Source organism: Astyanax mexicanus, chromosome 3 (assembly GCF_023375975.1).
Source record: "Astyanax mexicanus isolate ESR-SI-001 chromosome 3, AstMex3_surface, whole genome shotgun sequence".
In the NCBI taxonomy this organism is placed as follows: domain Eukaryota; kingdom Metazoa; phylum Chordata; class Actinopteri; order Characiformes; family Acestrorhamphidae; genus Astyanax; species Astyanax mexicanus.
The window spans coordinates 22,078,392-22,101,280 of record NC_064410.1 but is presented as its reverse complement, the minus strand read 5'-3'; the positions used below and the strand labels follow the sequence as shown (position 1 = coordinate 22,101,280).

At 37.3% G+C, this 22,889-nt stretch overlaps 1 protein-coding gene across 8 annotated transcripts in view; it reads right to left on the bottom strand.

Annotated features, from left to right (window-relative positions):
• Positions 1 to 1,104: 1,104 nt before the first annotated feature.
• Positions 1,105 to 22,889, bottom strand: part of col11a2 (collagen, type XI, alpha 2) — a 60,160-nt gene continuing 38,375 nt past the window's right edge. For all 8 annotated transcript variants that reach the window (XM_015606834.3, XM_022682973.2, XM_007253067.4 and 5 more), the window contains 41 exons: positions 22,406 to 22,459; positions 21,958 to 22,002; positions 20,444 to 20,497; positions 19,850 to 19,894; positions 19,139 to 19,192; positions 18,445 to 18,552; positions 17,773 to 17,826; positions 17,625 to 17,678; positions 17,103 to 17,147; positions 16,828 to 16,881; positions 16,701 to 16,745; positions 16,175 to 16,228; positions 16,010 to 16,063; positions 15,735 to 15,788; positions 13,907 to 14,104; positions 13,743 to 13,796; positions 13,543 to 13,650; positions 13,337 to 13,444; positions 13,178 to 13,231; positions 12,990 to 13,043; positions 12,776 to 12,883; positions 11,043 to 11,096; positions 10,878 to 10,931; positions 10,714 to 10,767; positions 10,557 to 10,610; positions 10,355 to 10,462; positions 10,212 to 10,265; positions 9,976 to 10,029; positions 9,661 to 9,714; positions 8,985 to 9,038; positions 8,128 to 8,235; positions 7,914 to 7,967; positions 7,633 to 7,794; positions 6,694 to 6,747; positions 6,569 to 6,604; positions 6,420 to 6,473; positions 5,999 to 6,275; positions 4,890 to 5,002; positions 4,631 to 4,699; positions 4,219 to 4,455; positions 1,105 to 2,778 (listed from right to left, as the gene is read on the bottom strand). In XM_015606834.3, the coding sequence (XP_015462320.3) occupies positions 2,632 to 2,778; positions 4,219 to 4,455; positions 4,631 to 4,699; positions 4,890 to 5,002; positions 5,999 to 6,275; positions 6,420 to 6,473; positions 6,569 to 6,604; positions 6,694 to 6,747; positions 7,633 to 7,794; positions 7,914 to 7,967; positions 8,128 to 8,235; positions 8,985 to 9,038; positions 9,661 to 9,714; positions 9,976 to 10,029; positions 10,212 to 10,265; positions 10,355 to 10,462; positions 10,557 to 10,610; positions 10,714 to 10,767; positions 10,878 to 10,931; positions 11,043 to 11,096; positions 12,776 to 12,883; positions 12,990 to 13,043; positions 13,178 to 13,231; positions 13,337 to 13,444; positions 13,543 to 13,650; positions 13,743 to 13,796; positions 13,907 to 14,104; positions 15,735 to 15,788; positions 16,010 to 16,063; positions 16,175 to 16,228; positions 16,701 to 16,745; positions 16,828 to 16,881; positions 17,103 to 17,147; positions 17,625 to 17,678; positions 17,773 to 17,826; positions 18,445 to 18,552; positions 19,139 to 19,192; positions 19,850 to 19,894; positions 20,444 to 20,497; positions 21,958 to 22,002; positions 22,406 to 22,459 (3,309 nt within the window). In that variant the 3' untranslated portion in view covers positions 1,105 to 2,631. The remainder of the gene's footprint in view (positions 2,779 to 4,218; positions 4,456 to 4,630; positions 4,700 to 4,889; positions 5,003 to 5,998; positions 6,276 to 6,419; positions 6,474 to 6,568; positions 6,605 to 6,693; positions 6,748 to 7,632; positions 7,795 to 7,913; positions 7,968 to 8,127; positions 8,236 to 8,984; positions 9,039 to 9,660; positions 9,715 to 9,975; positions 10,030 to 10,211; positions 10,266 to 10,354; positions 10,463 to 10,556; positions 10,611 to 10,713; positions 10,768 to 10,877; positions 10,932 to 11,042; positions 11,097 to 12,775; positions 12,884 to 12,989; positions 13,044 to 13,177; positions 13,232 to 13,336; positions 13,445 to 13,542; positions 13,651 to 13,742; positions 13,797 to 13,906; positions 14,105 to 15,734; positions 15,789 to 16,009; positions 16,064 to 16,174; positions 16,229 to 16,700; positions 16,746 to 16,827; positions 16,882 to 17,102; positions 17,148 to 17,624; positions 17,679 to 17,772; positions 17,827 to 18,444; positions 18,553 to 19,138; positions 19,193 to 19,849; positions 19,895 to 20,443; positions 20,498 to 21,957; positions 22,003 to 22,405; positions 22,460 to 22,889) is intronic.

Sequence of the window (22,889 nt, the reverse complement as noted above, 5' to 3'; positions counted from 1 at the left end):
GGCTATAGACTGTAATAGCTATGGGTGCACCTTAGCTAAACTCACCAAGTAGATGGGCATCTGGATACCTCTCACCATAACAGAACGTCTTAATCTAGAGAGGATTGGAAGCAATAGTAAAAAATAAAGAATAGTAAGAAAAGAAAAAAAATATTCTAGCCGTAAAAATAACCTAATAAAATGTAGATGATATACAAATATAAATGTAGATAAAATGCACCCAAAATTTTGAATTAAATTAAAATCAATCAAGATAATGTGAACTACTATTCTTAGTGCTTCATGCTTGTTTTTGCCATCATGTATATTCTATGTGTTATGCTTTTTATACTATGGTGTTTAAACAGTATTTAAAGGGTCATTCAAAGAAACATTAAGAAACAAATTATAGCTCCAAAAAGGCTTTTCATGTACAGTTCTCGCATTTGTCATGATTGGATGAACTAAATATATGTTTTTGCAAAACCATTTTGCATAACCATGTGATACTACTACTACTACTATTACTACAACTACAACTACTAAAACCTCAGACCCTAAAAACAATATAATTATATATTTTAATCTTCAAAATGAGAAATCTGAACAAGTGAACCAAATAAAAACAAGTATATCATACAGGTCTTTTTAAAAAGATGATATATTACAGAAACAGCATTTAAAAAATACTTACACAAATACAATAATTCTTTTTTTCAGCACCATAGTTTAAGACACAGATGTTTGCCTTTCAATAACATAACACACCTTTCCTTAGTGTTTCCTGTACAGACAACACCAGTAAGAATTTTGCCTAGCTTTTCTGCCTCCTGTCTCTCTGATAGAAAAAAAAACAAACAAACAATAAAATCAAATAAAATTAAACTTCTGTATTACCTCATGAACATATATTTTAATAATCTTTTTAAAAAATGTTGCCATGCCTTCTTTTAGATGTTCTGCCCTCCTTGGCGTGGCTTTCCTCTCGCAGGACTGTTCTCTTTACCATCCATACTTGTAACGAGCGTTTCTGAGATTCACTGGGTCGCAGTCTGTGTTTGGTGATTTATAAGCACAGAGATGGAAGTGAAAAGTGTCGTGTACATTGAATGCAGATCAGCTGACTTGAATTTCAATGCTCATATTTAATGGACTGATGGGAAAACTACAGGAAATAAATACAGATGAAATACCACATTTTATTTTGTCTTGTAATAGTGTTTGGTTCTGCAGTTAGCATTCTGGTTCACTTTTTTCAAAAATAAATAAAACAGAACAATTTTACTGTACAAATGGTTTCTTGTGCACATTTCCAGGCGTAACACTGCTGTAAGAGAGGTCAGTTATTGTGAGCTGATGAGCTTGTTTTCAATACTGATCACTGTAGGTGGATAAAACAACTGACGGTTGACAAATATTCAGAACACAGAATTATTCCACTTTAAAGAACACATTTGGTTAATGTCACATCTGCATGTGAATCCTGCTTAAATACAAAGATGCATTACAGAAATTGCTTCACTGAATTCTCTATAAATACTGGTGTGGTACATTGCCATTGTGCTCACGGCTTGCTTACAAAATCTTAATGTACATATCATTAAAATTTACAGGGGATTGAATTCATTGCATATAGTCGTGTGAAAAAGTTAGGAAACCCATGGAAATGCTGTATTTTTTAACATGTTTGAACATACAGAATTTAATTTTAACTATAATGAGAGATGGGGTATTACAACTAAACAAACATCACTGAATAAATGTCTTTTTAAATTATTTGTAAAATTTCATTCATAAAAAGTACATGTATCCACCTTTAGAGGCTTCATAAGTTTATCAGAGAGCACCTTTAACAAAAGACATTGCTTCAGTTCTATTTGATTAGTTGTATTACCTTCATATTCCTTCATATACTGTTAAAAGGAGAATCAAATGTCCATATGAGGAGTTTTAATGGGTTTCAAACTTTTTCACATGACTGTATATCAGGCTCAATAAAACAGTTATACAGTACAAAAGCAATGCTGGTAGGGTTTTATTACAGTAAGGAAAGGGTAAAATGTTAAATCTTATTCACATCTGATTCCAACCAGAAAACATCAACGTAAGAAACTTCATCCACATGCCTGAATTTGACCTTATTTTTAAATTATCAAAAGAAGACTTTGCCTCAGGTCCACAGTAAAACTTCTGTATCTGCAGGTAACTACATTTTAATAGGGTGGAAAAAACAAAGTCAAATGTAGAAAGAGGCAAAGATCGTATAAAACTAGAAGTAGAAGGCTGAAGCATGGAGGTAGAGAGTAGGACACCTCAAAAGAGCAACAGCGAGGAGGAGAGACGAGGGACAGAGGAATCTGAAACAGGATCTTTTAGTGGTCTGATCATTGACCACTTTTGGCCAACAGCTCTTGCCATTACACTCCTCCTCGTAACATACAACCTTGTCGTCCAATACTTGGTTGGATATTATCTTTGTCACTGAGCATGATGTTTTTTTGTTTTTTTTTGCCACACCTTTGTGTCACTGTTGTTTTTCATGACTTTAGGTGTGTGAGGGTGTGCGAGCGTGGATGAGTGCCAATGTCCAAGTATGTCTGTGTGCTCCCATTTGTGTCTATATTTGTGTTCCTTTGGCATGTGGAGATGTTTTTACCCCCGGAAACAGACTGGTCCCACTTCAAAACCAAACTTCTGATTGTTCTCGCCAAAGTCTGTGATCTTCATGTCCAAGAGAGGGAGCTGTTCCACCTGAGGTGTGTTGATCTCCAGAACTGTCCTGTCGTAGCCTTTGCGATACTGTGGAAAAGAAAAATCAGAAAAAAAACATTATTAATGCGGTCATTTTTGTCAACATATTCTAAAGTGAATGGTTATTACTGGTTATTTATTTATGCTTATCTGAATTCTGAATCTTTTTATGGAGTAAGCAGCTTATTTAACATTGTATTGGCTGGGTGAAGTTAATAATTGGAAATAATTATGCTTATAATAAAATATTTTAAAATCTTTTATTCAAATCACAGGTTAATACTTGCTTTTGTGCAACATGTTTAAACTATGTATACATTGTACATGATATTATCTGTCAGGTGTAAAATAACCTAAATACCGCAAAAGTATTGAATAATGACATTTACAAGCAATTTTATTATAAGATTTATGATTTGATATGCACACAAAAGGCATCAGTATCAGCAGATCTTATAAAATCTGCTGTTTAAATACTGTCCCATATATAGTGCAGTGATATACAGTATACAGTACCAGTCTAAAGTCTGGGCACACCTTCTCATTCAGTGTTTATCTTAATGGTTTTCTTTTCTTTTTTTAATTAATCTAAAATGTAGAAAATAAATAAAGCGACACATAACATATGGAATTATGTAGTATACACAAAAAAGTGTTTCCCCTGATCTAAACCTGATCAAATGAGATGGTGATTTGGGATGAGCTGGAGCTTCACTGTGTGAAGAAAAAGCACCAACTATTGTTCAACACCTCCAGGAACTCCTTCAAAATGCTGAGAAAACTATTCCAGGTGACTCCCTCTCATGAAGACACTGAGATTGCAGATCTGTGCTCAAAGCTAAATGTGCTACTTAGACTAATATAAAGTTCAAAACCAGAAAAGATTCTGGTTTGTTTAAAACTTTTTGTTTACAGAATAATTTTGCATGTGTTCCTGAATGTATTTAATGTCTTCAATATTAAATTTACAATGTAGAAATTCATAAAAAGAAAACACACTGAATGAACTCTGAACAGAACTGTAGAAACCCAGCACCTGTTAGTTACTTTTGGATACAAATATACTGTTTAATATTTAAATACTGTGTGTGAGTATACAGCTCTAAAATTAAGAGACCACTTGAGTTTCTGAATCAGTTTCTCTGATTTTGTTATTTATAGGTTTATGGTCGAGTAAAATGAACATTGTTGTTTTCTTCTATAAACTACAGACAACATTTCTTCCAAATTGCAAATAAAATATTTAAAGTGGCTGAAATAACAAAAGATGCAGAGCTTTCAAACCTCAAATAATGCAAAGAAAACAAGTTTATATTCATGCATCTTGGTATTTTCTCCTTCACCAGTCTTGTGATCATCCATCTTCCTCTTGATTATATTCCAGATGTTCTTAATTTGGTAAAATCAAAGAAACTCATCATTTTTAGGTGGTCTCTTATTTTTTTTTGCCTGAGCTGTATAGTGAGGAGACAAAGTGTTAAAACTTACAGAACAGCCGTCAGAAAGGGCCTTGATATAAGGGTTAGTCTCGTAACTAATCTCTTCTTCATTAGAACCCAGGAAATGCAGCGCCCTCTGGTAGCCATTGCCAGAAGTGCTATCAGCCCAGGCTACAGAGTGGTGGCAGTGGTAGGTGAGGTTCTGACGAGCCTGAAGACTCAGCAATCGCAGGAAGCCTATTTGGACCACACCCACGGGTTCACCATTGGAGTCCACATATGACATCTGTGGAAATTGCAATGTGCAATTGTTATTATTATCAAACCAGACATATGATTACATCCTCAAAAAGAAGCATTCAATATGTGGTTTATATATGTCTGCTGGCTAGACCATAATTAACTACTTGTTATTATTTAGCGTTGGAACAGTTTTATTTTAGAGGAAAAGCTCAGCTTACCTTGCTTCCCTTGGCAAACCGACTGTACCATGTTCCAGGCTTCTCCTTTGGCCAAGAGTTCATCTTTACCTGTGAAGATTTACACACACATACACACACTTTAAACTACATACTTTGCACTCATGTAATCACCATACTGTCTCTTGGACTAAAATCTTTCTTTTACTAGCACAAAACAGAATAGATTAGCATTAGAATGCATTTCTTCCTTTGTGAGGAACTGTAGCCATATAAGACTGTAAGTCATATATTTTCTTACATTCTCCACTTCCTTGCTAGGATAAAGGCAAGTCTCCCCACCAGCTGTGAAGTTGCAGTAAACCTTAAAAGAGTCACGGGTGCAGCCTTGGTTTGGATCAATCCAGTATTCACCTTGATAGAAACAGAGAAACACAACAAAGAAGGTTTTACTCATTTTTTATATTTAGTAGAATTAATTTGACTAATAGTAAGAATATAATGTGGCAGGCACTAAGTAACAAAGTGATTAGTTCATTTCAAACAATGCAGAAACCCCACTTTTAACTTGAGCTAGGACAGTGTTTCTGGATCCCTGTTATGACCAATTCACACAAAGTAATCGCATCAGCTTCGGTAACCTACAAGTTCCCTCCTGCGCAACTGTATCATCTTGTATCCATGATAAAAATTCCCAATTCTAATATCGAAATCATCATATAAATGTGCATCTAAAAATTTGAATTTTTTGAAAAGTTATTTAGTAATTTAATTCAAAATGTGAAACTCATATATTATATAGATGTATAACACAGAGTTATCTATTTTAAGCATATATTTCTTTTATTGCTGGTGATTATGGCTTACAGCTAATAAAAACCAATAAAAACCATAAAAGACCAATTGGTACTTTTCCAATTGGTGTGCCAAGTCCTGCTGGAAAATAAAATCTGCATCTTCATAAAAGTTGTCAGCAGAGGGAAGCATGAAGTGCTGTAAGATTTTGCAGGAAAACACTGCACTGACTTTAGACTTGATTTAACACAGTGGATCAACACTAGCAAATGACATGTCTCTCCAAACCATCACTGATCATCAGTAAATTTTACATTTCATTTGGAAATTAAGGGAGCAGAGTCTGGAGGAAGAGTGGAGAGACACACAGTCCAAGATGCTTGAGATCTAGTGTTAAGATGGTTTGGAGAGCATTTTCCTGAATTACTGAAATTAAGTAACTTTTGAATGATATTCTATTTTTTTGAGATGCACCTGTATCATCATAACATTTACACATAAAATTTCTATTCCAACAGCTCCTTCTTGTTGCGTTTTTTGTCAGTGAGTGTATTTATAATTTCTCCCTATATTTGTAAGGTAAATATTATTGCAGATAAATTAAGACCACAATACCGTCTGTATATTCTGGTTGACTGAGGAGGAGGTCCTGGCAGGTCCTGGCTGGACTGTCTTTTGTTCCAAGTGGGAAGCGCATGGCCTCAATTTCCTGACGAAGAGAATTGAGAGAACCGAAGACCTCTTCCATGCCTTCATTGCCATTTAGGAATTCAGTGCCCGTGGTGTCGTCCATGGCCTTTCCATCAGGCAAAATCTCACTGGCATCAATGGAGCGTTTAGACTTCTTGGGGATCTGAATAGGAAGGGGCTGGATGACATCACCAGGAGGTCCCTAGAAGAAAAAAAATAGAAGCAGAACAGTCAAATGATTGTTGATATGCTGTTGTACATTCACACATTTAAAGTGCAACAAAAAAGGCTCTAATTAGATTTTATCATTTTTAACCATCACATGATGATTATGTAAAGAACTTACAGGGGGTCCTGGAGGTCCTTGAACACCTTTCTCTCCTTTGGGTCCAGCACCACCCTGCAAATATCACAGTAAAGGGTTTAGAATGACCCGACATACATTATCACAAATTAAAAGACCCGCTACAGACTGTTTTAAAGGTTGTTACTCACAGCAGCACCCTTGGCTCCTTTAATACCCCTTGGACCCTGGAAAAGAAAAAAAGGGATAGAACGTTTTAAACTTATAGAAATAGTAGTGTTAAATCACCCATAAATAGTGCATGAAATATACTTACAGGGACACCAGCAGGACCGGCAGGGCCCAGAGGGCCAGTTCCACCAGGCATTCCCTAAAATGAAGCATAACAGACTGTAACATATCTGCTCATTCTATATCATTCTCATACTCTTAATCTTGTAAAATATTTGTAATTATTGCTGATTTTTATGTTTGCCCTCTTGTATGTTTGCCTGGATGCGGTTTATACATTTTAAAAATGTTTAACATTTAACTTTTTTTTTTCAAGACTTTTTCATGCATTTAAGGCAATTTTTTATGACCACACGATTAGAACATTAGTGCAGACATGGACAATAAAACCAAAAATCAATTAAAGCTAAACTAAAATTGATTATAGTAGGTCTAAATTAAATCTAAAAAAAATGTTGGCACACAATCTTTAATAATAAAATGTGTGTCAGATCCTGAGAGTTCCATTGTGTAGGGCTAAATAACTGGATTAATTCTCAGCTGACGTATTTGTAGCTCAAAATAGACTTTCTCTATCGATGAACTGAAACACAAAAATTTGTAAACCAAATTTCCATGACTTTTCCAAAACGTTCTGGGTATTTTTATTTTTACGAAACTTATCCAGATCTGAAAATTGCTATTTTTAAGTTCCATGACTTTTCTAGTTTTTTTCATGACCGTACGAACCCTGTAAAATTACAATAAGATATTCAGATTTTCTGAACAATGCGACAACTAACATCATCAAATCTAGAGTGACATAAGTGTGTGAAGAAGAAAAAAGTGCCAAAGGCTAATTACTGACACTGATCCTATTATTACAGCAACTCATGCAGGCAGGTTTGTGATGTTTGGACACACATATCTGATCTGATCACTTGCGAATAACAATGTGGACAGATTTAAAAAAGAAATCAGATTTGCCTGATGTCTGAACAAAGTCTTGATTTGTGATACACAACGCTGTTACAACTGAACTCACAGTTTCTCCCTTAGACCCAGATGATCCCTGTGGGCCAGGCAGTCCTCGGTCTCCCTTTTCTCCCTGCTCTCCTGGAGGTCCAATCAGACCAATCAAACCTGGGTGTCCTTTCTCTCCCTTAGCACCAGCTTCGCCACGCAGACCTGGCAACCCAGAAGGACCCTGAAAAAAGAAGGAGGCATGGTATTTCATTAAATAGTTCAATAATATATGCTGTAAAATGCATCAATGTGTTAAGTAAAGTACTTTATTATGCTGTACAATAAGCATTCATTATTTACAATAGGTCCAGGAGGTCCTTTCTCGCCTGCAGGGCCAGGAGAACCTTGTTGTCCCTGTGAGAAATCAAGAAATAAATGTGATTAGAAAAAAAATATATATACTTCATGATACAAACCAGAGCAACTTTCACTAACAGCATAAAAAACATAAAACAGTAGGAAGATAACAAATATGGTTGCTCCCACTACACTGGATTGAAGTGACTGAACTTACCACTGATCCTGGGAGACCTCTCAGACCCTCTGTTCCTGGTTTTCCTGGAGGACCCTGTGGCCCAACAGGGCCAGTTTTTCCAGGGGCACCAGCTGCTCCTGAACCTCCCTTGATAAATGTAATAAGAAGAGAAACTAAATCAATATTGAGTTTCAAGACTTTGAGAGTTTTTGAAGAATGCAAACCGACTTAGCCCTTAAACCCCAGAGTGTGTGTTTTATTTTTATTTTTTTTAGTTTTTTGAGTTTGAAAGTTTAGCTGGTCTTCAAAGCATGAGCAACTTTATCAAGCTAGATGAACAATATGGGGTTCAGGTTGACTAGCTTTTATCCAATTTGACAAGGTTATTCCTGTTACAGAAGTGGACCATTAGGAGTCTTGCCCAAACACTTTTACTGATGTAGCGCATCATTCAGCCACCCAGACTGGGAACTGAACCCCAGTCTCCTACATGATGTAGTAGCTCACTAGCAAGTAGTGGTGTTATCCACTGCACCTATCATGACCAAGCTGGTTAACAAGCATGACAAGAATAACCAAGCATGAACCGTATGGCCAAGCATGACCAGTATCAAATGCAACATACACTATGCTGGTCAAGGGGTGAATGAATAGCTTGCCAGCATACGGTATGTTTATCAACCACCATGACCACATAAGATGCTGGTCTTTAGCTAGATTTTTCAGTAGGGTCAGTAGGGTAATCTATTTTTAAGTGTAGATTATGGCTCTGTAGCATTGCTAAAATACACTAATATACACCAATTCAGCATCTTTTAGCTTAGTATCTTCATGAAAAACAGTTTATAGTTTCTTTTTGAACTGCATAATTTCAGAATGGTATCATGAATCCTTACCTTGCTTCCTTTCTCTCCTTCACGACCTTCAGGTCCTCTTGTGCCGGGAGGACCCTGGAAAAAAATCGATTTAAAATAAATCTATGTTTGAACTTAAATTCTCTAAACTTCTCCTGTAAAGTAAAATAAAAAGGGGTAAAGTACAGGGTTGATACACCTTTTCTAATGTCAAATTCAAGCACTTTTCAAGCACTTTCAAGGTAAAGGTTTGATTTGATTATATTTATTTATGCATATACATATATACTCATAATAATCAATGCTATGCTATACACCAATAAGCCCCTATACACAATTATATACAATCCTTAACTAGTTATATATCCATTTACACCATTATATACAATCTTAAACCATTAAGGCAGAAGTGGTAAAATGCTTAGTTTATGAGTCGGCTTCTCATGGTATAAGAGCCAACTGATCTGGGTTCATCAAAAGATTTCCCACACATTATCACACATCTAACAAGCGGAGTATTTAGTCATAAAGCTGTTTGTTGTACAAGACAGACAGCAACGTTTTCAAGCATTTCCAAGCAATTTATCCAAAATTCCAGCACATTTAAACCTGGACAACACAACATTACAATTCAAGCATTTTCAAAGATGTCAAGCTCCTGTATGAACCCTAAAAATATGTAATTATATGTTTAGATGTTTTAAATATTTTGTCTTACTCTCTTTCCAGGGGGCCCAGGTGGTCCGTTTTCTCCTGAGGGTCCTGGAGAGCCCTGAAATGAATATCAGAAGTAAATATCAATATCATACACTCTGCAGTTGTTTTAGTTTCAAAAAGTGGAAGCTTTTAATGTGTTTCATTTAATGTTTGACCTGATTCAGTAAGTGGTGATGTATTTAACACTGAGTTCAAGGGTTGAAATTTGAGTAGAAAACATAAAACTGATCGTCACAGATTTGTAATTTTTTTTACCCAATAAGGTTATGAAAATCTAAATTCAAGTTTGGAAAAAAATACAAAAATAGACACTTACAGCTTCTCCTTGTTCACCATCTTCTCCTCTCTCTCCCTTTGCTCCATCTTGGCCCTTTTAGATTTAAAAGTGTGAGAAACATTATCCTTAAAGATGTATCAGATGAGCAACAACACAACAAACAATTAGGCAATAATAACCCCAAATAACAAAATGTCTGATTAGAAAAAATATATATAATTTACTAAAAAAATCAAACCACATCTAGATCTAGCATAAAAGTAGTATTTACTTACTCTAGGTCCAACTTCACCAGGGGGTCCAGGATCACCAGGGAAACCAACAGGACCCTTAAGAGAAAAAAAACACCAAAAATAAATCTCAACAGATTCACAACAGGATATATTTTTTTAATAACGGACCCATTTTTGCCACCTACAGGGTTTCCTTTAGGACCATCGTCTCCAGTAGGCCCCTTTCCTCCAGCAGGACCAGGAGTGCCTGGCTGCCCAGATTCACCTTTCTCACCACGCTCTCCTCTTGGGCCCTGTCAGCAGACAAGCAAACAATTTATAAAACAGCCCACAACACAATCAGCCAAGTTACTCAAAATAAATTAATAATAACACAAAAAATCTGACCTTCTTTCCTGGTTCTCCACCAACACCAGGAGGTCCAGTTTCTCCAGGTTCACCCTGTCAGAACACATCAAGGTCAGCACATCCTCTGATCCAGTCATACACTTTAACATGCTATAAAACAAGTGTGCAAATATTGAATTGTTCTGTATTCACTCACCTTCTCTCCTGCAGGACCTGGATTTCCTAAACCACCAGGAGGACCTTGAGGACCCTATTAAGCAAAGGATGTGTTATATTACAATACAGAGATAAAAAATAATATTAAACGGTTAAAAATTGTTTAAAAATATATAGATCTGGTGTTTTTATGGAATTACTTACATCAGCACCATTGGGACCAGCTGGACCACGGGGTCCCGGAGGGCCAGGAGGACCCTAGCAAATGAGACAAATGACGTAAACACTATGTAAACCTATTCTGACTAATCCTTAAAAAATAAAATAAAATAATAAAATAATAATAATAAAAATAAAAAAAAAACTCACCAATGGTCCAACATCTCCAGTCTCACCCTTCTCTCCACTCGGGCCTGGCAGTCCCTAAAATAATTGATAATTATTTTCTTCAGTAATCACTGATACAAAGCAAAAAACATGATAAAAAGTACAAAAAATATGTTATAAATCCTTGATGACTGCCTCACAAAGCTTCACTTTTTATTTTTATTTTACAGATTATCTACATTTATAGCTTGCTTAAAATTCCTAACATAATTCTGCAAGTTATTAATGGTATTGTACAATGGCACAAAACACTGTTCGCAGCTTGCCTGAACTTCTGAATTTGTATATTGTTTTAGATTTAATCTGATTTTATAGAGGATGGTAGTAGTCTATAAATAGAGGATGGTAGTAAAATGTGCACAAACTACCCAAGTCTCCATATCAATAATGGCTCCTTAATGCCCAAAGGTCAGATAAAATCTTCCGGAATCTAGAATGAGTGGCCCAAAAGTAAACACAAATGTGCACACAGGTGACACAGACTTTTCATGAAGCGCATGCAAAACCGAAACCGATTGGCCTGTTCTATGAGTCAGCCAATCAGCTTTTGTGTGGCGGGCAGTGTTTTTTTCCCTCTTGTATGGAATGCGTTTAAATGATTGCAAAATGCATTTTGAGGTGAGTTAATGTGACTATATATAAATATTATATAATATATATTATTCTTATTATTTTTTGGGCAGGGGATGGGGGGGGTTCGGGTTCCTGAAATAAATCTTTGCAACTTGGGAAGTCTGATGTACACAAATGTTTGGTACTTTGGTGAGTGAGTTTCAGTTAACAACCCGTTTTTGGTCCAGTCCTGTCAAATATAAGTCTGATTTCCGTTCTTTATATTAAAGTGAACTTCAAGCTGTTAAAGCAGTACACAGGTTGTTTAGTTGGGAGCTTTATGCCACAGAGAGAGAAAAGATAATCAAAGACCTTAAAAAGGCTGCAGGTGAGTAATGTTCTCAATGTAGAACAGCTATTTCTAAGTCTATAGAGTTCCACTGAACTACAGTCAAAGCCTTATTTTTCCAGTCAATAAATTAATTGATCGATCAATCAGAGCACAATTACACTCACTGACAAAAAATTATGCACCCTGATTGCTGCAAAACTCAGCATGCAGTTAGTCTCAAGATGATGTGTTCATTTGATTACTGATTTGGTCTAATTATAGACTATGTCTTGCCACAAGAGGGTGTACAATTGCTTACCAACTGCCCTATGAAATGTTATCAGATGCTATGTTTGTTGTAGTGTACCTCTTAGTGATAGATCACTAACTGCTAGACGTGCCTCTAGAATACATGTATGATTTAGGGCTTCAGTGTGTCTGCTATCATAACAAAAGGAAAAGTATGCCCTGCATGGCGCGCAACAGGCATTTACTAATTCTCTTAATTAATCATGGGTGTGTTTTGGGTGTAAAATTGTATAAACCAATAACGTGACACTTACTATTCCCTTTAAGAGCCAGGTGCTCTTTTTTGGCGGATTGCTACTTTAGGGGCGCAGCTACCTGGCGTGTGCAACACTTTCTTATATTTTATTTTGTATTATGTTTGCATAGTTAGCATAGCTGCCAACAGGCTCCGCTCTGCTACTTATTGTTTAAAATGTGCACAATCTCAGGAATGTAGACACCTGGCATTGTACAATATTCTTCGTGACTACATGTGAATATATGTATATCAAGTATTTGAACTTATTGTCTTTTGATTTGGTACCTGTAGCCCAATGGGGCCTGGAGGCCCAGGGAATCCCCTAGTTCCTTCATCTCCCTTTGCACCAAACGGACCCTGTTGACCTCTGGCACCTGTTTCACCATCAGCACCCTGACAAAGAAATCAAAATAGAGGACATATCTCAGCAATTGTTAAGAGGAAAAATAATATTTTTAATATTAATATTATTAGAACATTAATAATATTTCATGCTTACAGCTGCACCAGGCTGTCCAACAGGACCCATTGGCCCAGGTGGACCGGGAGGACCCTGACAATAAAGAAATATCACAATAGAATATTAATGAATCAAATACTTCAAATGTAAAATACCATATGGACATTTGATATGCGGATATATATGTGATGTATTTTGTGTTATGGTTGTGATATACATCTACTCACCTGCTCTCCTTTGCCTCCTTTGGCTCCCTTGTGCCCATGCTCTCCTACTTCACCCTAAATCACACAATTACCATTTAGTCTTTAGCAAAAACAGACATTAGAACTAGATATTCATTATGAGCGCTTCTTTTCGGTTTAACAGGTGAGGAAATCACTGACCTTGTCACCATCTTCTCCTGGAACACCTGGGGATCCAGCAGGGCCTGGTAGACCAACAGGGCCTTGAATGCCATCACGACCGGCTGGACCAACTGGACCTTTCTCTCCCTGAAAGATGTGAGATGTGTTCATGATTATGATCTTATGATTAAGTTTTAGGTATCAACGTTAGGAATACCGTAAGTTAATTTAAGACAAACACTTACAGGTACTCCTTTCTCTCCAGAAGATCCAGGGGGTCCCTGAGGTCCAGGTCTTCCAGGAGGACCAATTGGGCCTGCTGTGCCTGCCAGTCCTCTCTCACCTGGAGATCCCTATACAGATATTAAAAAGAGTGGATTTGAAATGTAAAAATATATTTGGAAATATTAAGTTAATTTTTGTTGTAGTGCTAAAAAAAGCTTACAGCTGTTCCAGGAGGTCCTGCAGGGCCTTCATTTCCTTTTAGTCCAGCGCCACCCTATTTAGAGCACACATAAAGTTGTGAACAAAACATATATACTGTATATACACTGTAAAAGATCAGGATTCCACAATTTTACATATACTATAGATCTGCAGTGTTCTTACCGGTGTTCCTGGAAGTCCTCTCTCTCCAGGGAAGCCTCTCAATCCAGGTGGTCCATCTTTGCCAGGGCCGCCAGGAGGACCAGGGTCTCCTTTTGTTCCTTCCTTACCAGAAGGGCCAGAAAGGCCTTGCTCACCTGGTGGTCCAGGAGGTCCAGAGTGACCACGCTCACCCATTGGGCCAGTTTCACCTGAAGGTCCCTAAATAAGAAACAAGGTTCAATAATTGAAAGTTGGCTTGAAGTATAGTATGTTCTCAGAGCTACCAAGATAGATGCAGCTAAACAGATGCACAAATAGATGCATCGTAATCTGGAGGAAAACCATTGCTTCTTGAGAAAGTTTTGGGCCACCATCAGCAGTTAGGGAGGCTTCAAATTGCCCTGGCATAGATTCTACACATCTCTAGAATTGTATTGGAGGGCTGGAATGTTGTTCTTCTTCCAGGGTCATTATCATTAACAAAAACAAATGAAATAATGAAAACTAAAACTAATAGGAACGGTTATTAAAGAAAAAACTGGAACTGAACTGAGAGTTTATAAAACTAAAAAAAAACTGAAATTACAGATAGAATAACCTTTCGTGTGTGTTTGTTTATTTATAAGCGCTGTTTCTCCAGCGGTTTTACTCGCACCAACTGCAAAAAACGACAGAAAACTTTTGTATGGGATTGAATATAAGCCCGAAGGAGATAAAAGCACATGTTCTGTAGTAAAACATGTGATACAGTATGTGGAATGAACTCCACACAGCTAAAAGTCCGTTTGAGAAGCAGCATAAGAGCTCTAACAGTAAGTACCTTTACCAGCAAGACTGGCATGGAATTCCAGAGAATGCAACTGGCCTTTCTCTTTATGAATCTCTTTGGCCTCCTTTACCCCTCTGCACTCAGTGTGAAGCAGGTGTCTGTTGGCTAATATGCCAGAGTTGGCAGTTCCTCTACAGGTTTTCAGACTTTGTGTTAGAGCCACAGTTTCCTCCCAGCACAGGGTGGTCTTTTTAAACTGCCACTGATGCAGCAACACTGGGAATCCAGTGAGTGTGGACCAAACAAAGCTCCCAAGCTGCGATACATCTGCCAAAAGATGCCTGTACTGACCAACATTACACTGGGAGTGATTTGGAGAGAGAGCACCATCTACCCACCCAGAGAGAGCAAAGCCAGTTGTGTTCTCTCAGACTCTGGCTGCTGACGGAAAGCATTATGACCCAGGATATAAATGGATCATAGTGACAATGCCTTAGTATGTTTTCTATCATTAGTGTGATCATGTGATGTCAGGACCACATTAGCCAATCAAATGAGACTTTCAGAAATAAAACAGGAAGTAAATAGTAGGGGAGTGAGGAGGAAGTTGTCTTATTGTATGCACTTTTCCATTCTCTTGATCCTACTGTGAATCTGGGACTGAGCGTATATAATTCGGACTTAATTGATGAAGATGCTGGAAACAAGAGTCCTCTTTTCGTTAGTGTAGTAATGTGCCCTAGAAACAAGGTCTCAAATGTTGGTATCAAATTCTCGTTTGCGATCATGAGTATGAGTAAATGAGCATACCAGTACTGGTATTCATGCATCTTTAGTATTTTCATTTACATTTACGATATTTAGCTGACACTTTTATTCAAATGACTTACAAGGTACCCTAGTCTCCCTCATGATGCGATAGCTAACTAGCAGGTAGTGGTGTTATCCACTGCACCACACCAACCAGTGTTCAAATTTCTCTCAAGGGTATGTTTTTATTTAGCAAATACTTGAAAAACAACCCAACAAAAAAATCCATACATTAAAAAGGGATGCTGATGACAGCTACCTAAAACTTACCTGAGGTCCAACAACACCTGGTGGTCCAGGAGGTCCAGCCTTGCCTTGGAATCCCTACAAAAAGATTATTATTAATTAACTGAAATCTTATCATTGACTCTTCTCCTGACATCTTACTAGAAATAATATCTTGTACGCTTGGCGAAATATTATTGCCCAAAGTAATAAACCAAATTACATATTCCTTAACTGCTAATTAATATAAATATTTATAGAAAGCAGATTACAGATTGTTCTAGGGTAGAACAACAGAAGTTGGAAAAAAAAATACTCACAACTTCTCCTCTCTGTCCAGGGTGTCCAGGCAGTCCGTCTTTTCCTGGAGGTCCCTTTAAAGAAAAACATTACAATTTCATACGACATAACTTTAAAAGTACACGTCACACTTTAGTTTAGTCATAATCTATAATAATTAAAATAATTATGAGGAAATCTCTTACTGGAGGTCCTTTCGGTCCTGGGAATCCATTTGCTCCTTGAGGTCCAGGCAATCCCTGCATTGCAAAAAAAAAAAAAAATTAAAACAATTAAAATACAAAATATATAGAGTGATTTGATCCATATGTAATAGTGAGTAGTGGGGGTTTAAAGTGACAGTCTATATGTTTTGAGGAATTGGTGATTGAGAGACCTCTCTGGTGAAAATGTGTAATTGCATAGAGCATGGAAAAGAGTACTTTTAATGCAAGTTAATGTAAATATATTTCTGTGTGAAATTATGTTTTTGAGAATAATATTTATATATTTCAGTTTAAAATACAAAATTTCAGGGACTGCTGCTTTAAAACAAAGTTTTAATTGTATTTGTATAAATACATGTATTTGTATAAATACAAGTACATTTGTTTAGTTTATAGGAGTTCCAAACAAACAACAAGTAAACAAGATAATTCTAGCTAAACCGGCATATGAGAAACACATTTAGAAGAATAATTCATTTTATCAAGAACATTTAAAGCAGCTTACCCTCTCTCCTGGTGGACCAGCAGGGCCGTCACCGCCCGATGAACCCTACAATATTAATACTAAATGTTAAAAATATCTTGCCAATATTATCATGCTGTTTATACACAATAATAATAATTGATGTTACCTTTGCACCTGATTTTCCAGTAGACCCACGTGGACCCCTCTGTCCTCTGGGCCCCTAAACAGATATTAAAATTGCATCAGTGACCAAATAAGATGGATTGAGATGTATTTATTAGCATCAAATTAACGTAAAGATTTAAAAACAATTGACATATACTGTATAAAGGATAGCAGTAAAGTAGACTGATATATATACTCCAATGTTTTAAAATTGAGAGGAAGAGAGGAAATAATAAGAGAGGAGTGAAGAATAAACTGAAGAAAAAAAAATCATACTGTTGGTCCTCTTTGCCCTCTTGGCCCAGTCTTTCCAATCAGACCCTGTGGACAGAGAACTTGCATTACAAGTGGTTCAAAACAAAGTGTATTAAATATCAGAACACATTTACAGTTTACATTTACATTGAGGTGTTTAGCAGACACCCTTTTTCAGAGAAACTTCAAAAGTGCTTCATTGTTTACTTGATAATATTCTTAGCTAGTTTGTAGAAGCAGGAATCAAAAGATAGATCAAGCTTAGATGCTGCTGAATACAAAAGTCAGTATGAATACCTAGAAGATAAGATGTTAATTTAGAATAACTGAGCAAAACAATGTTTTTCAAGTTAAAAACATTTCTATAAACCTGCTAATAAATAAATATCTGATTTGATATGAATTATGTAGTCTATCAAACTAGCAGCATTTTGCAATAAGTGCCAAATTGAGTGATTTTTGTAACATCTAAATTGATTTAAAACACTTTAGTTCTCTTTAGAAAGACGCTATGCTCATTTTCTATCTTTTTATGAAACTCACCCTTCCACCCTTCTCTCCGTTTGTGCCAGGAAATCCTGGGAATCCAAGTGAGCCCTGGAAACACAAACAAAAACGTATTAGAAAAGTAGCTACATTTAGTAATTGTGCTACTATTGAAATCTTTATATCAAAGATAAAGTGCTTTTACCTTAGGACCTTGCCTTCCTGGATAGCCGGGCAGTCCAGGAACACCAAGTTTTCCCTAAAATGACACATTTTGGCTTTAAATACTCAGTTTACATTGTATGAATATGTTGCAGTAATATGATAAAACTGAATCACTATGACATGCACATTTCAGATAATATTCTTGGTCAACCTTAGTACTCGTGTCTATTTTTAAAAATAATTTTATTTCAAATGTTCTCCCCAATTTACACAGGTAATTACCCAACCCACTTAGAACTCTGCCTTTCACTAGAAATGCTCAACACCAGGAGGGTGAGGACTAGCACATGCCTCCTCCGATACATGTAAAGTCAGCCACCACCTCTTTGAACTGCTGCTGATGCAGCATTGCTGAGTAGCATCACAGAGCACTCGGAGGAAACCGCAGTGATTCGGTTCTGATACATCAGCTCACAGATGCCTTGTGCTGATTGACATCACCCTTTGGAGTAAAGAGTGGAAAAAACACTTTCTACCCACCCAGAGAGAGCAAGACCAGTTGTGCTCTCTCAGGGCTCCGGCAGCCGATGGCAAGCTACATAAACAGGATTCGAACAATCTTCGATTATAGTGGCAGCACTTAGCCCGTGGGAGCCACCTCTTGTGTCTATTTAATTCACATTACAAACACCCATGTTTTCTGAAAACTCACCTTCTCTCCAACTGGACCAAGAGAGCCAATCTCACCAGGGGGGCCAACACGACCTTTAGGACCCTCAGGACCGTCCTCTCCTCTGGGACCTGGCACTCCAACTTCTCCCTATGTAGAAGCCAGTTGAGAGATTGACTGAAGGTTGTGTATTGTTGTGTGTTGCTGCAAGATCTGTAGTGTCATATTATGGAAATTTCTGAATCTCTGAAAACTTAAACTGCACCATATTCTTAGGAGGTGAGTATTACAATATTACAAAGTCTGTGGATAAATGTAAATATAAATTAGTCAAGAATGGTCTATTAGTCAAGATATGAAGGCATGTTGAATTCCTAAAATTGTAGAAGAAAGCAGGATACAATTAGAAAAAATATCATTTTTTATAGCAGGATTTGTATTTACATGAGAAGACAGCAGTGTTGTTGTCTTCCTATGTAAATACAAATGGAGGTTTTGATTCTACAACACTATTAGAATGAAAATTACACTTTTGCAAAGCAATTTGCTGACATTGTTTTACTCAACATTCTGTAGGTCCTGAAATGTAGCAAAGGTTTTGAAACACAGACAAAAATAGAGGCAGGAAATTTGACATCATTGAAATCCTTCCATTAGACTGCAGGTATATTTTTTCATAGTATGTTATGCAGTTTTGTATATTTTTGTGAAGGTATTTGTGTTGTAAAAGCCTTACCCTTTCTCCCTTTACACCAAAGTCTCCCTTGATTCCAGGGAATCCATCCTCTCCCTAAAGAAAAAGTACAATGAAATTTCACATACATAAACTTTTTTTATACAACAAATCACTTGTATTGACGGCTGTGTATGTGGATTTGTTGAAAAATGGAAGAACCTTGTTTACTGACAAAGCAAAGTAAATATTACAGGAGTTTACACAAACACAATAAGAGTTACACAGCATTATGCAGCTCCACCAAAATACTAGAATGCAGCAGCAGGCTTTGTGGGCCTGGAGTCGCAATAGCAAAGATACAATATTGCTACTACAAGTCAGTGTACCTTATTCTTTTAAATTAAAAATCTCACTAGTGTCATCTTTTAACTTATACCTACATAAATTAGCTTCATTTAGATTGGCTGCCATAAATTGAGCTTTATAAATTAGACCAGGATGAAACATACCTTAAATTAAATTACCTTAAATAAATTAGCATAGAGTTTAACTACTGGAGGCTAAACTGCTGTAAGTTCATTGAACAGTGCTAAACTGATATATGACAGAATTGATGGAGTTAATGTGCTACATGGTAGATATGATAGATGGGAATGGCTAAACTGCTATTAATACAAGTTGCATCACGTAAATGATTAATTCTAAAGTGGTTGGAGCTTAGTAAATATATATGGTATGGTCTAGGAAATAAAACCTATGGACAGTGCTTACCTTCTCTCCCTTATGACCCTTCAGTCCACGGATACCTTGAACACCCTGGAAATAACACATGTCTGTTTACAATATATCACAAACAAAAGTATCATAAATTTATCAAACAGTATATCTTTACAACATAAATGTAAGTTTCTTATCAAATCTGATTTGATAAGAAAATTTGATTCCAACATTCGTTTTTGTAGTCAGAACCATGTCATGCCAACTGTCCTAACAATTCACAAAATGACATTCTAAACATTAGGGAATTTTCTGTTTAAGCTTGGCAGTTCATAGTTTTAACCTTTAGTGAAGCCAGATTATTCTTGACTGGAAATTCTACAGCATATCAAAATGTTCCATGTGTGCCTACACCTTTGTGGCAATAATTTAGAGTAGGTTCTTTTCCTGTTTCAGCATAACAGTGCATTTGAAGATTAAAGAGCCATAAATAATTTGCACATTCACATAATTTTGTCCATGTAGTGTCTAATACGTTTCTGTGATTTTTATTTCTATATTTCTGTCCAAACAAAAACCACAAAACACAGTACCTTAATTTCAACCTACTATTGCATAACCTTAAACAAAAGCAGAGCTGCATCTTACCTTGATGCCACGAGGGCCAGGGTAACCAATAGAACCCTGAGGACCGCTGGGACCCTGTCAGGAAAAGTAATGTTAGTTAAAGAAATCAATTTAGAATAGACAAGTTGCAATTAACATCCTAGGTAAATCACAGGCCAGTCTGGTCCATTTTTATGTAAAATTAATAAAATAAAAGAGTTCATCTCTCCTGCATCTTTTAGTACAGACTCTCCTCTGATATGTTTTAATGTTACTAGTCAGAGTTCTACAGAAGTTAGGAATTTTATCTGTGTAAAAGTAGGATCATACTGATGAACTGTAAAGAACAAGTCACTGTTACTGATACACAAAACATCTGTTATATTTGTTAGAAGAGGAGTCCCCGTAAGACACTTTAGATATAGGCAGATATAAAAACAGATTTTTTGACTTAATAACTGAAGTAAAACTTTACATTATCCCATCCACTTTAGGGATTAATTAAGCATACATTTTTGGTTGCTTTAAAACAAGGACTAAACATGAGTGTGGGCAGCGAGTGACAGGGTGCTTGAGGGTGGGAGAGGGTAGGAGTGGGTTGGTGAGGGTGGGAGTGGGTTGGTGAGGGTTGGTGAGGGTTGGTGAGGGTGGGAGAGGGTTAGTGAGGGAGGGAGATGGTGGGAGAGGGTTGGTGAGGGTTGGTGGGGGGGAGAGGGTTGGTGAGGGTTGGTGAGGATGGGAGAGGGTGGGAGAGGGTTGGTGAGGGTGGGAGAGGGTTGGTGAGGGTGGGAGAGGGTTGGTGAGGGTGGGAGAGGGTGGTAGAGGGTTGGTGAGGGTTGGTGAGGGTGGGAGAGGGTTAGTGAGGGAGGGAGATGGTGGGAGAGGGTTGGTGAGGGTTGGTGGGGGGAGAGGGTTGGTGAGGGTTGGTGAGGATGGGAGAGGGTGGGAGAGGGTTGGTGAGGGTGGGAGAGGGTTGGTGAGGGTGGGAGAGGGTTGGTGAGGGTGGGAGAGGGTGGTAGAGGGTTGGTGAGGGTTGGTGAGGGTAGGTGAGGGTTGGTGAGGGTGGGAGAGGGTTGGTGAGGGTAGGGGAGTGTTGGTGAGGGTGGGAGAGGGTGGCAGAGGGTTGGTGAGCATTGGTGAGGGTTGGTGAGGATAGGAGAGGGTGGGAGAGGGTTGGTGAGGGTTGGTGAGGGTGGGAGAGGGTGAGAGAGGGTTGGTGAGGGTTGGTGAGAGTGGGAGAGGGTGAGAGAGGGTTGGTGAGGGTGGAAGAGGGTTGGTGAAGGTTGGTGAGGGTTGGTGAGGGTGGGAGAGTGTTGGTGAGGGTGGGAGGGGTTGGTGAGTGTTGGTGAGGGTGGGAGAGGGAGGGTAGGAGGGTTAGGTAATTAATAGTAGCATTAATTGGTACAGAACAGAGCTAGAGGACACCACAGATAATCCAATGCATAGCATGCAAGTGACATTTTCTTTTTTCTTATATTTTTTGCATAAAGTTATTCAAAAGGTAGAAAGACAAACATGATAATGCTTTAAGCAGGTATATACTTAGACATGCTGACCTGATTTCCTTTGGTTCCTGATGGGCCTTCTTTTCCTGGATGACCCTTTAAGTAAAAAATAGCTATTAAAATTAAACAAACAATTTGTTATTAAAACTTAAGGACACGCATACTGTGTTCTGGTGGTGCTTGTAACTCAAGATTTCTATTAATATCAGTTTACTCTTCATTAAAGTAGGTTTGAACAATATGGCAAAAATATCCAGTACGCACATACCACAATAACCCAAGACAATTTCCAGTTAAACAGGACTAATGGTGCTCTTAGAATGAAATGAGCAGTTCTTCAATGTTCTTTAAACAATACTAATTACATCTGGAAATATGTTAATTGTAGCGTTATTTCCGACAGTAACACATTTAAACATTGACCTTTATATAGGTAAACTTATTAAAAGTAGAAGTAACTAAGTGATCTACAAGACAGGTGATGAAAAAAGGTTCTTACAGGAGGACCATCAGCTCCAGGCATGCCTGGTAGACCTGGCTTTCCTGTAGGTCCCTGAAAGCAAAAAATAGAACAAACAAGAACATCAGTTAAAACTATAAAATAAAGTAGGACTAAAGTATGAAACAATATTTTTTTCAGGGACAAAAGTATTAAAGTAACATCTGTCCTGTATTTGGCAATAGAAAATGACAAGCTACAGAGGTTCCCTTTACAGAGGTTCTCTCTACAGAGGTTTCAGTGTTTGGTTGAAAAATGTGTTCCGATAAATGACTGCTTTATAATATTGCCGCATTTACTCTAATGTTTTAGCAGCGGCAGCCCCCTCCTTCCCTGGCCCAGAGCAGGAACAGCTGACAAATGTCTGGTTTAAGTTAATTTTACGCCCAACTTACATATTTTAAATAAAATAAAGAGGCCAGATTCACTTATCAGGTTTAGTAAGAGTTGAGAACCTCTTAAAATCTAGCTGTTAAACAACTGA